The sequence below is a fragment of the Protomyctophum parallelum genome (genome assembly GCF_964188405.1).
Source record: "Protomyctophum parallelum genome assembly, chromosome: 16".
Taxonomy (NCBI): domain Eukaryota; kingdom Metazoa; phylum Chordata; class Actinopteri; order Myctophiformes; family Myctophidae; genus Protomyctophum; species Protomyctophum parallelum.
This window is the reverse complement of record NC_139711.1, coordinates 9,481,576-9,497,386: the sequence shown is the minus strand read 5'-3', so window position 1 is coordinate 9,497,386 and position 15,811 is coordinate 9,481,576. Positions and strand designations below refer to the sequence as shown.

The following is a 15,811-nucleotide window of genomic DNA, read 5'->3' as shown; positions in this document are numbered from 1 at the left end:
TTTATGAATGACAGACCTTTTGTAAAGTAATCACTTCTGGAAAATAACAGCAGACATGTAACACATTATTGTCTGCTGTGTTGCTTTTCGATGTGTACACTGTGTAATTTTCATAGAGCTATGGTATCTAAAGAGCACAAAGTACCTTTCTGAATGTACCAAGTATCGCAAGACTTCCCATAGTTTCCTGCATGGCAGCCAAATCTTGCGATACTTGGGAGCCAGAAACGATACCTGTTGCTGTTTAAATCCTCAGATAAAATTATATACTGTGCACTGTGCACATCGAAAAGTAAGTTATTAGAAAACAACCTGTGATATGTCTTCATTTATATTCCTGAACTGATTATTCTCAATTGTTCATAAATGTTTGTTATGAGCTGGTCCAGCCGGCTCCATTCACTGCCATGTATTCATTGCACTTCCGGTGTGAGTTTGGCTCCCATGAAAGTGTCCATGAAAGTGTCATGGCGCAGCCCAGTCACGTGACTACTTATCTTCCTTCTCAGAGCTTCCTTGGACTACAATTGACAATATTCAGACTGTGGCCATCTTGCCAGCAAGGTGCTAACTAGGTGCAACTTCCCATTGACAGCTCATTCATCCAAACAGAAAAGTCATATCTAATTGTATTAAACAAACTCACCAGCATAGCAGCTATATGGAAAGCTTGAATTATCCTCTCTCAATCTGTAGTGTTTTTGTTTCATAAAGATCCACCATAGACATTATGAGCCACTGTTAGAGTTTGGGAGTGCTCGTTGGATGACACTCACCCTGGGTACCACCTGTTATGAATTTGCACATAATGCAGGAGGCAGCAAAAACGAGTAAAAACGAGTGCTTCCAAACTCCAATACTTAGGAAAAAAACATCACCTGCAAGGAATTTCTTGACAGGAAGTAGCACATAACAAGTCTACAGTGGATTTTTATGAAACAAACACTTTGCAGATAGAAAGATAATAATTCAAGCTTTTCGCACAGCTGCAATGTTGGTGAGTTTGATGTTGATTAATACAATCAGATAGGACTTTTCTTTTTGGAATATCGTCAATTCCCATAATTCTTTGGTGTACTGCTCCTCCTTGTGGATAGGGGGAGCCCAGTGTCCATGACATCAGAGACACTGGGCTCACTGCTAAAATATCTAAAACCACATATTACACATGAAGACCCTCAGGAAAGTGTTCTAAATCTTCTAAACGTCATTAACATATTTTTTTTGAAAACCCTAACCCCTTGCAACTGTGTTGAAAAGCAGAGTAACCTATAAGCAATCAATTATTTGTGGTGTATGTTACCCTTTGTTTATGGTCTGTGAGGATAATGTTTCAACACTAGCACAAATAAATGTGGATTGAGTTCTGCCAGGAGTGTTTGTGTGTGAATGGTGAGGGTCATTGCATTAAGGCTTAAGTGCACCATTCAATGGCCACGATACAGATGAGCCCATCTGTGTGAGTAACATGACGTTATCAGCTGAGGACGTGTATGACATCTACTATCAGCCTGATAGTTGACTGCTATTGTTGCCAACATCAGAACGCCATGCATTTCTCAGGGTGCCACAGTCTGTAGCACTGGAAGGTCTCGGGTTCAATTCCCGCTGGGGACGGCGTGTTCTCTCCTCCATCAGCGCCCATACCCTAGGTGGGGTTGGTGAAAGGGCCTTTCTGTGTGGGGTTTGCATGTTCTCCCTGTGTCCCTTAGAAAAAAAAACATGCAGTAATCCTGGAGCCTGATGGAGGGGAAAGGAACTGGTTGGAATCATAGACATAAAAGGTAAACACCTCCTTCGGCTCTGGGGCGTGTGTCTCTCTTGAAGGCAATATGGAGGCACGCTTTCCTGAGATTCCTTGTGAAGCATAACGGAAGCAAAGCGGACACTTGCAAAGCTTTGGAACGGACAAGGATGTTCACTAGGCCAATCAGAGGCAATGTAAACGTTTGTTTTCTCATGCCAATAAAGCTCCCTTGGATTGAATTGATAAGTCCCGGAAAGGACTCGCTGTGATTGGCCAGTAGTCACTTGAGTGGCAGTGAAAGACATGAAAAGACATGACGAAAGACGTCACTAGGGCAGCGACGCAGCGTGCCTTCAGCACTTCCTCTTGACTTTCTGCCTTCAATGGAGACACGTCGCTACAAGGAACTGCAGCAGCCAATGAGGCATCTATTTTTGTCTCCACCAGGCCGAAGGCATGTGGGGAGAGTATGTTTTGCACTCCGTCCGTCCGTTTGTGTGTCCGTCCGTGTGTCCGTGAACAGCTAATCTCGGCCACCGTTAACCCGGTCGATGCCATATTTTGCACACACACTCCCTGGATGCCAACCATGAACCTCTGCCCCAAACTTTCCAGAACGGCCTGTTATAGCGCCACCAGGAGGCCGCTTTGTGCAAAACAAGTTTTTCCATGCCATATTTTGCACACACACTCCCTGGATGCCAACCATGAACCTCTGCCCCAAACTTTCCAGAACGGCCTGTTATAGCGCCACCAGGAGGCCGCTTTGTGCAAAACAAGTTTTTGCACAGTACACCTACAGATTTTGTCCAAACATCACGCAAATTGGTACACAGTCTCTCTAGAGCCATTCAACGAAACGGGTCTTTCAGAATTATCAGACTCCATCCTGATTGGTTAAGATTGGCTTCCAAAGTTCACAGGAGTGCTCAGTTTCAAACAAAATGCTGCAAATCATGAACACATCGCGTGATTTCCGTGAAATTGTGCACCCACATTCCCACTAGGCCGAGGACGAAATGCCACATGAACAATTTCAACTCAGCCTCAAGGTGGCGCTATAACTGGCCGAAAAGTGTTTTTACCTCTAACTGCACGGATCTGTGGATAACCTGGTGGAGACCTGTGCCCGGAAGGGCACTTTTTCTAGTTCTATCTGGTTGGAATAACGTGTTCCCTCCACGCACTATATCCTACCGGGGAAACTACCCCCTGTCAGGTGATAAGAAGCGGCCTGCTCACTCATGCATGGAAGGAAGCATGAGCTCAGTTCAGGGCTCTCCCCAGGTTGGCAGAGGGAGAGTATAGCGCCCAGGTTTACAGCTTAAGCAATTGGCATCGGGTGGAAAATTATAAGAGAAAAAAAAGACGACTTTCTCAACTAGAGTCTAGAACGGTGGTTTTCATAGTGGGTGCCGCGCAGAATACTTTTATTTGATAATAGTTGGAATTTATCTATCACTTCAGTTCAACCACTCCTCAAACCTGCTCACCAAAAAGATTCACAAGCGTTGTGAGCTTGTAGATCGGCTATTTTTGGTGAATGTTCCCCAACTTCCCTACAGAATAGGGATGCTGCGGCTCAAGTGGTTAAATGTCAAGTATGAAGTTATTTATCTGTCATAATGGAAACTATACTATTCTCTAAAGTTTTCCTCGTGAAACATACTGTATCTTAGGGGGAAAGATTTACCTTTGATGCCTTCGATGAAAACGTTATTTACAGGGCAGGGTGACCTGAGACAAACAAGTTTGAGAAGCACTGGTCTAGAGCAGGGCTTCTCAACATGGGGGTCGCCAAATTATTTTGGGGGGTCCCCAGATTATTAAAAAAGAGTTTACATAGTACATGCATAAACTTTCCTTAATGACTATATCTGGTTTCAGTATTTATTTATGATGTATTTTCTCTATTTTTAAGGTTATTGTAGCGGTCAATTTGTATTGGGGGTGGGGAGGGGGGCAGGGCGGGGGTCTCGAAACATGGCCAAAGCATTTCCGTTGAGAACACCTGGTCTAGAACACCAGATGGGATCCACCAATATGATACAGAGTTCCCTGAAAACCTGCCAGCGATGTTAAAATGACATTAACAACATCTGAACACGTCACAGTGTCGGATGTTAAAAGATGAATCATTTCCATGTGTCTTAAGTGTGTTCGGTTACTAAAGAGGAATTTACGCTACTTCAGTAGCAGGCGACCTGCCAAAGAAGGTAGAAGCCAATTGGTTTAGAGTGACCTACAGAAGACCTGTCAAGTGTACTATCATCACACTCCAGAGTCAAACATGTGCACATGTACAGTAGCTTATATTTATATGAAAGGAATAGAATACACCCGCACACTGTGTATTTGCTCGGTACATGAATATTATCTTTTTAATAATGCAACGTCTCGGTCCCTCCGGACCTCCTTCAGGCATATACATATTTGCAATGAAATCTGTTGATAGCTTGCTGTCAATTGGTTCAACATGGTTCTCCTGAGTAGAAACGGAAATAATGTATATGGTAACTAGTGTATATTTTACTGAAAATACACTTCCCCTATTGCCTGTCTTTGGGTAGTGAGCTGCTGCTTTATTTTTTGTGTATTTGGGGTGATTGGAAGTGAAACTGTCGAGAATGAAAGCCAGCAGAGCAGACTACAAACCCACATCCACTATGACGGAGAGGAGAGGAGAGGGGAGGGGAGGGGAGGGGAGTAGATGAGTGGAGGAGGAGAGGAGAACACTGCTGTCAACACCTGTGTTGTCGACAGGCTGCTACAGCAACAGGCCAGCCACAGAACGCCTGCGACTGTGATTGATTATGATGGGCCTGGCTACTGTGGCACACAGTACTCGCATCGCGTGGGCTTTGCATGGTGTGGCACGGCCTATCTCTGTCTACCTACCCCTTTTACACATGTCTGACTCAATATCTCTCTCTCTCTCTGCAATATCATCCTATCCCCTACCTTCCCCAGTCTTTCTCTCAGGCACACACCGGTTCTAGCCTGCTGCCAACAAAGCGCGTTAGACACCGTTCTTGTTTTTTATTTTTATTTTGGTAACGGATAAGTCTTGACAATGTCTACAGTGTCTTTCCCTTTTCCTCTCTCTGCTCACAGATCATTTCCCACCCAAGCGGACACACCCCCCTCTGCCACTCCTACCCTCCTTCATGACACACACACACACACACACACACACACACACACACACACACACACACACACACACACACACACACACACACACACACTTTCAATGTACCCATCCATCCGTGCACACACAACTGCAGCTGTGCATTCAACACATACCCATATCTGCAGTTCACCCCCACACGTAGGCCTACTGTATACATAGAGACTGTATGTACATGTAGGCACCCACAAGGACAGATTCCTAGTGTTAATTTAACCATTTACATGTTTTTACACTCTCAGAGTGAACCACTTTTACTGTGTTGCACGTGCACAGGTTATGTGCTGTCTCTTGTGCTCTCTCTCACTCATTCCCATGCACATGCATGCATGCACGACACACACACACACACACACACACACACACACACACACACACACACACACACACACACACACACACACACACTCTTTCAGTAGAGCTCTTAATCTGCAGGTACTGTATCAGTAAGCCATTTCAGGTTTGGCAGCTTTTTGTTCCCATTACGTATGACAGCAGTAGCAGATGATACAAAAAAATAAAAATCAGTAAATCTAAACATGTGCCAGAATGTAAGAGTGTTATACAATTACCCACCTGTAAAAAGTATAGTGGGCAATTCAAGTCCTTTCTAAAGCGTTTATTTTATATACTGTTATTTTTTAGGGGCAACTGCCCCTCCTATGCCCAGCTTTCCAGGTTTGTGTGAACACAAACATTGGCTTGTGATTGGCTGATCACCCCCCTGAGTAAAGTACATATTGAGGATAAAAGTGAGGGCCATGATTCTCAGAGAGAAGGAAACCGATGGATTGTGCAGTCCAAGCAAGGAATGAGACATTACACCAGGTGAAGGAGTTTAAGTATCTCAGGGTTTTGTTCACGAGTGAGGGGAGGACGGAGAAGGAGATCAGCCGGAGAATCAGAGCAGCAGGGGCAGTATTGCAGTCGTTGAGCTGAGCCAGAAGGCAAAGCTCTCTGTCTACCGAGCAATCTTCGTTCCTACTCTCACCTATAGTCATGAAGTGTGGATCATGACCGAAAGAATAAGGTTGCGAATACAATCGGCCGAAATGAGTTTTCTTTGACGGGTGGCCTTAAAGATAGGGTGAGAAGTTCAGTCACGCGAGAGCGACTCAAAGTAGAGTCGCTGCTTCTTCGCCTGGAAAGGAGACAGTTTAGACCCTGGGGCAGACCAAGGCACAGGTGGAGGGATCACATCGACTCACTGGCCTTGGAACGCCTCGGGATCCCCCAGGAAGAAGTTGCTAATGTTGCTCTGGAGAGGGAAGTCTGGAGCTCTCTGGTGGAGCTGTTGCCCCTGCGACCCGACTACGGATAAGCGGTTGAAGATGGGTGGAAGTGAGGGCAGAATAGTGAAGACGCCAAAAGTGATTGGCCGGAATGACTTTTGTGATGTATGATAAGAGCGCCCCTCACTTCACACGGGTGTGATTTTCTTTATTCTATTTTTCTAAAATGGAATCTGTACCTCTGTTCATGTTTCCTTAGAAACAACAGACAGGGGTACAGGTACATTTTTCCTAGTAGTTCCATTTCATGTTTTGAGGGGTGAAACAGCTGACTACTGATCTATGTACACATTGTACAGTACTGTATGTTCTGCAGTGCCCTGTACGTCCACGTACTGCATTGATTTCTCATTGTTTTATGCGTAGCCTTCACTACAGCACATGCCGTCAAGCTACAGGTGGAATAAGACTACGTTTGTCCTACTGTTATTATGCTGATATAAGCATTATAATTGACTGTAGTATAGAGCAGAGCCAGGGTTCCCAGACTTTTCCACATCAAGGCCCAAAAGAGAAATGTGGGATCTCACCGTGGGGCCCAAACATACACAAATACAGGGGTGCATACTTAGTTTAGACTAGACTAGTCATTGGTTAGACATGGGTTAAGGTTAGGTTTAGGTGTGCTGCCCCGTCGGAGGAATACAACAATGAATGTACATGACATGTTACATTCATTTATAAACTACTGCCGGTGTTCTACCTGGAAATATACCAGACCAGATACCAGACCAAACACCCAGATTTGATTAAAAATACATTTTGCAGAGATGAATCCTTCCACGACATTACATTGTGTTCATTTTTCAATGTAACGGTTTGACCATGTTTTAAGCCAGTCAAGGGTTACATGCATTTATAAAATACAGTACAACACTTTTAATCAGCCAATCATTCTCAAGGTTTAAAAAAGACCAATGAAATTACCCCCAAAAAGGTTTTGAACGGCAGAGCAACAAGGTTCCAAGCCAATGAGGTATTTTCTCTAGCCCAAACCCATATCTCTGCAGGGGGTGATTGACATGCATCTGTGTCACTACGCTAGGCGGGCCCTGATAATCCGATCAGACATGAGTCAACGCTCACAGATCAAAGAACCCCTGCCAGTCCAAACAGGAGCCACCAACAGGCATCAATCATCAGGCACAAGCTAACAATTACCAGACGGTTGAAACAGTGACCTCCGTGGCGAGCTTAAATAGATCTAAAGATGATATCAGTGTTCTGGCATTGGCAGTTAAAGTGATTCATGTTTCCATAGCATTTTGGAAGGGAAAGTCTTGATTTTATTCTATCTGATACATTAGACAGTGGCTGATTTTTTTAAGTCCAATTCAAACGTTGTTTTTGAAAACCTGTTATAATTTGAGATTTTTTGAAGGGTTTTTAGGGTTTGTCAAGTTGAAAGTGGCTAACAATTTTGACTCATTGGCTGCATTATTGGCTATACTACTGAGGTCGTAATTTTCTTAATCACACCCGTGTGAAGTGAGGGCACTCTTATCATCGTACATCATCATACATCATCTCATTCCGGCCAATCACAATTTGAGTCCTCACCTTCGTCATCAATGTTTGTGTTTACACAAAAACCCAAAATTGTCCATTCATTGTCGATGGCATTTTAATGTTTGTGCAGGACAATGTTGGTGCACTGCACACACACACCAAAAGCTGGACATAGGACCCTCAAAAATAAAATAATGACCAGTTTATCAGCCAGACTGAAAAATCAATTCGGTCAGGCTCTAGTTACTATCCTTGTGCTATTATTGTGACCGTGGACTGTTCAGTTGTTATTTGTGAACACAAAGTAATCTAAATCTGATGTCACCAAGCGATAAAGTCTGGAGCCTGTTGATGACATCACTCTACACAATGTCTTAGTGGCCTCTATTCGGGAGAACATTTCATGTTCACATATAGTGACTGAAATATCTAATATCAGCAGAGCATCATTACGTAAATAAATACTCTTTCTTTAATTCTCTTTTTGTGGCTTTGAATTCCTCCTGGAAAATGTATTTCAGTTTCCCTGTTTACTGTATTTTTTCTATACCTGTGTGTGTGTGTGTGTGTGTGTGTGTGTGTGTGTGTGTGTGTGTGTGTGTGTGTGTGTGTGTGTGTGTGTGTGTGTGTGTGTGTGTGTGTGTGTGTGTGTGTGTGTGTGTGTGTGTGTGTGTGTGTGTGTGTGTGTGTGTGTGTGTGTGTGTGTGTGTGTGTGTGTGTGTGTGTGTGTGTGTGTGTGTGTGTGTGTGTGAGAGAGCAGTCTCTCCATGAAGCACAATGAGGGAAATATGTGTCATGTCCTTGCTAGCCCTCGAAGGAGAGACGGAGAGAAAGAGATCTATTTCTGTCTCCACAAACAGAGGTGTTCAAGTCAAGCGGTCGTCAATGGAAGAGATTTGCTCCTACACACATGCACACACACACGTCACTGACACACGCCACACACAGCTAAGAAAAAAGAAAAGCCTAGCCTTTCCAGTGTGTCGGTCGGGGGCATATTTAATGCACAGATGAAGAAGATAATGGAGAGAGAGAGAGAGAGAGAGGGAGAGAGGGAGACAGAGAGAGATGAAAGGGAGGGGAAGAAAGTATGGGAGGAAGGAAGAGAGGGAGAGAAGGGGGAGGGGAAGGAGAGACACTGAGCTCACAACACACACACACGGGGGCATCCACACACACACACACACACACACACACACAGGGGGCATCCACACACGCACATGCACACTCACTTACACACGCACTGCTCCGACATAAAAGGCAATTGCTGGTTGTTTACCTAGAGGCATGCCTTTGTTGAGGAGATGTGAGCTTCCCATGGCGTGTTCCCAGCACACAGCGCAGAAACCTACAGTCCTCCCAGAGCAGACATGGACAGGAATCCACTCAGCATATGGCGGCTGTGGCTAGCTATACCTCGCTTCCTTCACTCCGTCTCCCAGCCCCTTATAGTGACAAGCATACACATGTGCTCCCCCTATCCCTTTTCTCTCTCTCTCTCTCTTTCTACTCCCCCTCCCTTCGCCTCCTTCTGCTCGCTTACTTGCTCTCCCTCACTCCCTCTGCTCTCTAACCTACCGCCTTTCACTGACTTTCCCTCTCTCTCTGTGTCAGTAACACATGCACTCACAGAATGCTAGTGTCACTGCATTTAGAGCAAGATTGAAAAAGAAAAAAGAGTGAGAATGACTGTGTGCGGAGTGGGAGAGAAAGAGAGAGAGAGGGGTGGCTGCAAGATTTTAAAAAAAATAGAAAGCAGTAATAGGGAGGAGCTAAATCTGTCCGAAATTAATCTTTTGTTTCCTGAAAGACAGCGGAAAAAGAACAGAGGAGTTATGACGGGCTGAAATTGGAAGCCTCGTAGTGAACCAAAATAAAAACATGATTGATATCTCTTATGCTCCGTTATCCGGATGTGGGCTTAAATAAAGAATATGTTCGTAAAGTTCTTGCACTAGGAAATATCTGTTTATATGGAGTTCAAGTTAACAAAGTCTTGTCCAATTCTTAAATAGTCACACATCTGGTCTTATATCAGTGTAATTATGTTTGAAATTACTAAATCGCAAATCAAATTGAATTACAAGCATCAACAAGATTATATAAAGTAATGAGCTGTAACTGTACTGTATTCACACTGTGTTTCCAGAATGACAATTACATTATGAACTTTAAAATTGATTTAAAAAATGAATACATTTAACATGTAATGGGTAGACGCCGGTAGAGGATGTAAATAGAGATGTAGAGAGGAGAAGAGATGGTATTTCTCTCCCCCGTGAGAAATTAAACGCTTGTTTTTTTGCACACGGGAGTGTTTCAAATACTTGGGGTCACAAAGCAGGGAATGTTCACAACCTCTCTGCCAGAAGAGAGTGGGCTGACGCCCCCCAGCCCTGCTCTATCCGCCAGGGCTGGACTGCGTCACAAATTCGGCCCTGACATTTGGCCCGGCCCGGCCCACCACTACCGGCACTGAAAAATATGCCTCCGACGTGTCCTGATAATTACCATAATAATCCTAAACTGGGCAAGTAAAAAATAAATCACACCCATGTGAAGTGAGGGGCACTCTTATATACGTCGTTATACATCATCTAATTCTGGCCAATCACAATTTGTGTCCACACTTTTGTCTTGCTTTTACACAAACACGAAAGGCTGGGCATATTGTTATATTGTGTGTGTGGGGGGGGGGGTCAAACCCTCTTTTGTCAGTCGTCTTTCATTTCCCTGTCTCCCTCCCTTGCACACTGTTACCTCCATCTCTCTCTCAACCCTATTCTCTCCCGTCTGTCTCCACATCTCACCTCTTTGTCCTTCCTACTTCACCCTCTCTGCCCCAGCACACACACACACACACTCACACACACACACACACACACACACACACACACACACACACACACACACACACACACACACACACAGTCACACACACACACACACACACACACACACACACACACACACACACACACACACTGTCAGCTACAGATGAACACATACTGTATGGATACACAAATAACTAAACTAAACTGAACACGGGACATAGATGCAAATGTGGCAGTGTTTTTGGATTGTGATTGGTAGAACCACGTGGAGGCTTCTTTATTGGAGACCGACCGGTCCAACAATCAGCCAGGGACCTAATCTACTATTTATTGTATTTAACAGACAACCTGATAATCGACCGAGGCTCAAAAGTCCTGAATAGCAATGTAGTCACATATACATAGTGGAACAGTAAACAATTACAATTTTGCACTCTTATCCAGTGCGACTTACAACTAAAAAGGCACATCATCACATAAGTAGAATGCAGAGAGTGCCTTAAGAACACACTATGGGTTGTATTTTGCGTGTCTTAAGTACAAGGTCTTATTACTTAACTTAAGACCTGGAGGCGTGATCAATGCCATTTGTCTATTCTGAGTGTCCAAAGAGCATTGACCACGCCTCCAGGTCTTAACCTGGTACTTAAGACACGCAAAATACAGCCCTATGTCTCCCGCTGCAGTTCCTCTCCCTGCTGAACACACGCCACAACCAACCTGGAGAAGGCGCTAGAACAGTCAAAGTCGTACGATTTGTCACACACGTTACCGCAGTGAAAATTGTTTTCCGCATTTGACCCATCTCTTGGAACGGTGAGCCACAGCCAAGGAGCGTTGAGCTGCAGCCGTGCTGCGCTCGGGAATCATTTCATTAGTAGATTTGACCCCCCAATCCAACCCTTGATGCTGAGTGGCAAGCAGGGAGGCATTGGGTCCCATTTTACAGGCTTTGGTATGACCCGGCCAGGGATCGAACCCCGACCCACCAGTTTCAGGGCGGACACTCTAACCACAAGGCCACTGTCTGGTTCCGTGACAGAATGCATTGCCCATTGCCATGGGGGAAATAGGAATCAAGCCTCAGTCTCCAGGGTGGTGGGCAGGAACTTTACCCCTGCACCACCCAGACACCCTCACTACAGTTATAAAGAATTCAATATACATGACAAGTCTTTATTGCCATGTCCAAGATAAGCAGGTGAAGTGGAGACATGTAGATCCAAGTTACATAAGAGAGACTAGGAGGACACAGGAGATTATAAGACTACAAAGAAACAAAGGAATGAGTTGGAAAAAGAGGAAGCAGGGCAGGTGAGATGAGTGGGCCGGGCAGAAAAGGACTAGTATGGGGTCTGGACCCCCATGAGTTCTTGAGGAGGTTCTACCTAGGGGGTTCTACCTAGGGGCTGGAGTGTGTATAAATGGACCCAAATGTATCCTTGTGGGTTCCTCGAGTGGACCCCATTTGTTAAAATAACTTAAAGGACCACTTCACCACTTTTCAACCTATCTTCATATAATTGGTCCTCACTAATGTTCATGAAGAAATAGCACAATTTTTCTGCGTCTCATAGGAGGGCTGTGGGCAGTTCAGAAACCCGTCCACCAGTGACATCATCGTTAGGCATGGAATGCACTTCCCATTGCAATCAGAACTGCAGACTCACTCCCAATGTTCCGCCGTAGTCTGAAAACCCACCTGTTCAGACTCCCATCTTATCCCATAGCACTTGCCGTAGCACTTGCTCTAGCCCAGACGACATTACAGGCATATGCAAAGGCTCAACTTTTGTAACTTAGATAGCATTTTATTTAGACATAGGACTATATAGTATATTATATATGCATAGTTTCATTATATAGATATTCCACTGTTAGGTTCTTAGCTTATATGTATGATTCATGATGACTATTTATTATGTATATGATGTATTACGATGTTTTTGCTTGTTCTTGCTTACTGTAAAACGCTCTGGATTAAGAGTGTCTGCTAAATGCCTGAATTGTAAATTGTAGGCATATTTTGTAACTATGTCCAATTTTTTTTTTTTAACTATATTTAGATTTTTATTATCGCTTCCAACTTTTCAGGAATAGAAAGCCTGCCGTTTCTATTAGCTTAGATTCCCTATCGAATCATATTCTCTTTTTCTCTGATCTTTTTATTTACTGTTTTACTATTATTATTATTATTAGTAGTAGTAGTAGTATTAGTAGCTATGCTGCCGCATTGTCTGAATGAAGCAAAAATCGTTAATGATTTTACAGTGTAGATTGCGTCCCAGAGATAAAAATCATATTAAATGCATGGGGACCATGGCCTAATAATAATTCATAGCACACCGACCCTTTACATTAAAATTGATTGTAGGGCTTAAGGTTAAGGGTTTGAACAAGGCAATTAATCAACGCATCTGTTCCAGTGATGTTGCTAAATGGCCAACAGGAGCAGACTGTAGATCTCCCATACAGAGTTGTGAATAACTCAAAGAGAATAGGTATGCGGTGCACAAAAACAGCTAGATTTAAAAAAAGTAACATTGTATTGCAGACAGTGTATTCTCTTCTGAGTGAGTTTTTTGTAATTTATTTTTTATTGAATGACAAAGTATAATTCAGGCTTAATGTTCCGGCTCCAGCATTTTACCTTACATGTAAATACTTGGAAATGTTATGTATGCATGACATAGCATCTAAGCCTATTTTCATTCACAAGAATCGGCATTTCATTCATGAAAATAGGCTATTTTGAGGATACCCACATAATTGATCGGTGCTGATCCATTGGCTCAATAATATTTCAGTCTCAAGCCTGGCTAAACGGCAAAGTCATCAATAACAGACTGACACACATAAAGGCAAACATGCGCACCAACATACACACACTTTTTCTTTCTCTCTCTCTCTCTCTCTCTGTCTCTCTATCACACACACACACACACACACACACACACTCCCATTTACACCTGATTTTGACTTGTCAGCATTGTCTATTCGTCACCTACACGCACTGCGGAGACCAGCTCTATTACGCTCACACTCATACACGCATGCTACACTGACACATAACACACACACAACAGGAACGCACCACACAGGAACCACCGAATACGGGGCAAAAATACAACACGAACCTTGCATCACCCTCCTCTCTGTTTGTGTCCACTGCTCCACTATGTTCCAAGGCTAAGGGAGGGGGGGAGGGGGGGAGCTTGCAGTAAAGAATTGACCAATCATAGAAGCTAACTTTACATGCCAGCCAATCAGCCTGGGCTGCCTCTGGAGAGTGTCCAATGGTAATATGTTCAGCAGACCTGTGGGAGGGTTCTTTCGCTCTCTCACACAGGAAAAGAAATGCAGGCATGATACTGAAAGAGAAGAGGTGGGGGTGGCGGGTGTTTGCCAGGTTGGAGAACTGGTTATCTATAGGCTGCGCGCTCGCGCGTGCACACACACACACACACACACACACACACACACACACACACACACACACACACTGCACACATACATACATGCTTTTCTTAATTATTCCTTCCTCATTATTGCTACAATTTTGAACTAAAACCAAATATGTGTACTCATGTGTACTCGTATACAAGTCCAAGTTGGACTTTTACTTTCCCTTGTGGATCTACCATGTGGAGGTTACATCCCTTGTTGACTATGTGGTTGACTTGACAATATGTTAATGTTCTGTTTGCATTGTACATGAGATTATGTGCAGACACTCTTTTGCAGATTAATGTCTAATCTGTCATGTACATAGGCCTACCGGCTGTTATGTGGACCTACCAAAGAGCTGCTATCTTTGTGTCTTAATGCTATGCACCTTTTGTCTAACCTCATGCACAGAACTGTACTGCACCATCTGGATTATACAGTGTGTATATAATTCATGTATCTTTGATTTGTGCCTAGCAATGGCTAGCTATGTTTCTTTTTGACGTTTGATCATTTATTTCTCCTTGCTCTTCCTGCCCCCTTTTCTTTTCTCTTCCTAAAAAACACAAACACTTTTCACCTACTTCTTTACACGTGTACTGTAAACCGGTGATGTGACAATAAAGGAATCTTGAAAGTGAAAGATAACGAATGGTCATTGCGGTGAGAGGGAAGCATGCAGCGGCAGCCAATACACAACGATTGTGCAACAAAATTGGAACGGTGCTAGAAAGACCACCAGTGCCGTTCGGGGAAAAATAAATACATAAATAAATAGAGCAGTCATTCCCAAATATTTAGACCCAAATGGCCCCCTCTCGGCGACTATGATCCATAGTAGTTCTCCTGTTTCTGTAGCATGAGGTAGCTTGATGTACACCACCTGGACATGATGCGAGTCTGTTGTAGGATCCAATCCAACCCTTGATGCTGAGTACCAAGCAGGATGCATTGTTTGGGGAACATTTTTATTGTCTTTGGTATGACTCGGCCAGGGATTAAACTCCAACCTCTCATTATCAGGGAGGAGACACTAACCACAGGGCCATTATAAGTAGGTGACAAAAAGTGTGACTGAATCCTTGGAGAGACCAAATAAGTAGACAACAGATTTATACCAGACAATTAACCTCTATCGCGAGAGACAATCAAGGAGTGCTTCTCTTGATGTTGTGCCATGTCGGTGTGCTTCAGTTATCACAGTTGTAATAACTATGACTTGTGAGAAAAATAGGATTGTATTGGGGCAAGCATGTGAATCATGTAGAACCTACCTGATGATACACAAAGTGTTGGTTGTTAACTTGTTTGCCATTGTTTTTTATTCATTGTAGGTTATGACCTGCAATCACATTAGTAAATGGGAATTTTACTTTCAAGCTTCCAGCTATAGACAAGTCCACGGAGGGGAACCCCGGGCGCAGCCATCACCGAGGCGCAACCAGCACCGGGAGGGAAGGCCACGCCCGGCCAACAGGCTATGGTTCAAAACCTGCCGGCCAGGTGCAGCAAACCAGTGCTGGCCACGCCCAGGGCACCCCCCCCCCCCCGCGGACCTGCCCACTGTCCTTTTTCTCCTGCCAGAACCAGCAGGAAGCTCTCTCTGCCTTGTGTATTATTGGGGGATAGCAGGCACTGAGAGGTCTCTAGGACTATGGTTTGCCTCCTGCCTAGTGTCCTCCTACGCCTCACCAGACTGTTCGTCTGTGCGGTGGGCATGCGTCTATCCTTGTCCACACTTGGCCTTACTCTGGTGTATTTGAGTCAAGGGAGCCTTCTCTGCGTCTGTGTC

At 44.1% G+C, this 15,811-nt stretch overlaps 1 protein-coding gene across 2 annotated transcripts in view; it reads right to left on the bottom strand.

Annotated features, from left to right (window-relative positions):
• ctbp1 (C-terminal binding protein 1) overlaps positions 1-13,749 on the bottom strand; it is a 33,037-nt gene extending 19,288 nt beyond the window's left edge. The window contains exon 1 of one of the 2 annotated variants that reach the window (XM_083785922.1): positions 13,710-13,749. In XM_083785922.1, coding sequence (XP_083642048.1) covers positions 13,710-13,716 — 7 coding nt within the window. In that variant the 5' untranslated portion in view covers positions 13,717-13,749. Of the gene's footprint in view, positions 1-9,017; positions 9,318-13,709 lie in introns of those variants that run through there. The other variant, XM_083785921.1, reaches the window with a different exon arrangement.
• Between the last annotated feature and the right edge of the window lie 2,062 nt (positions 13,750-15,811).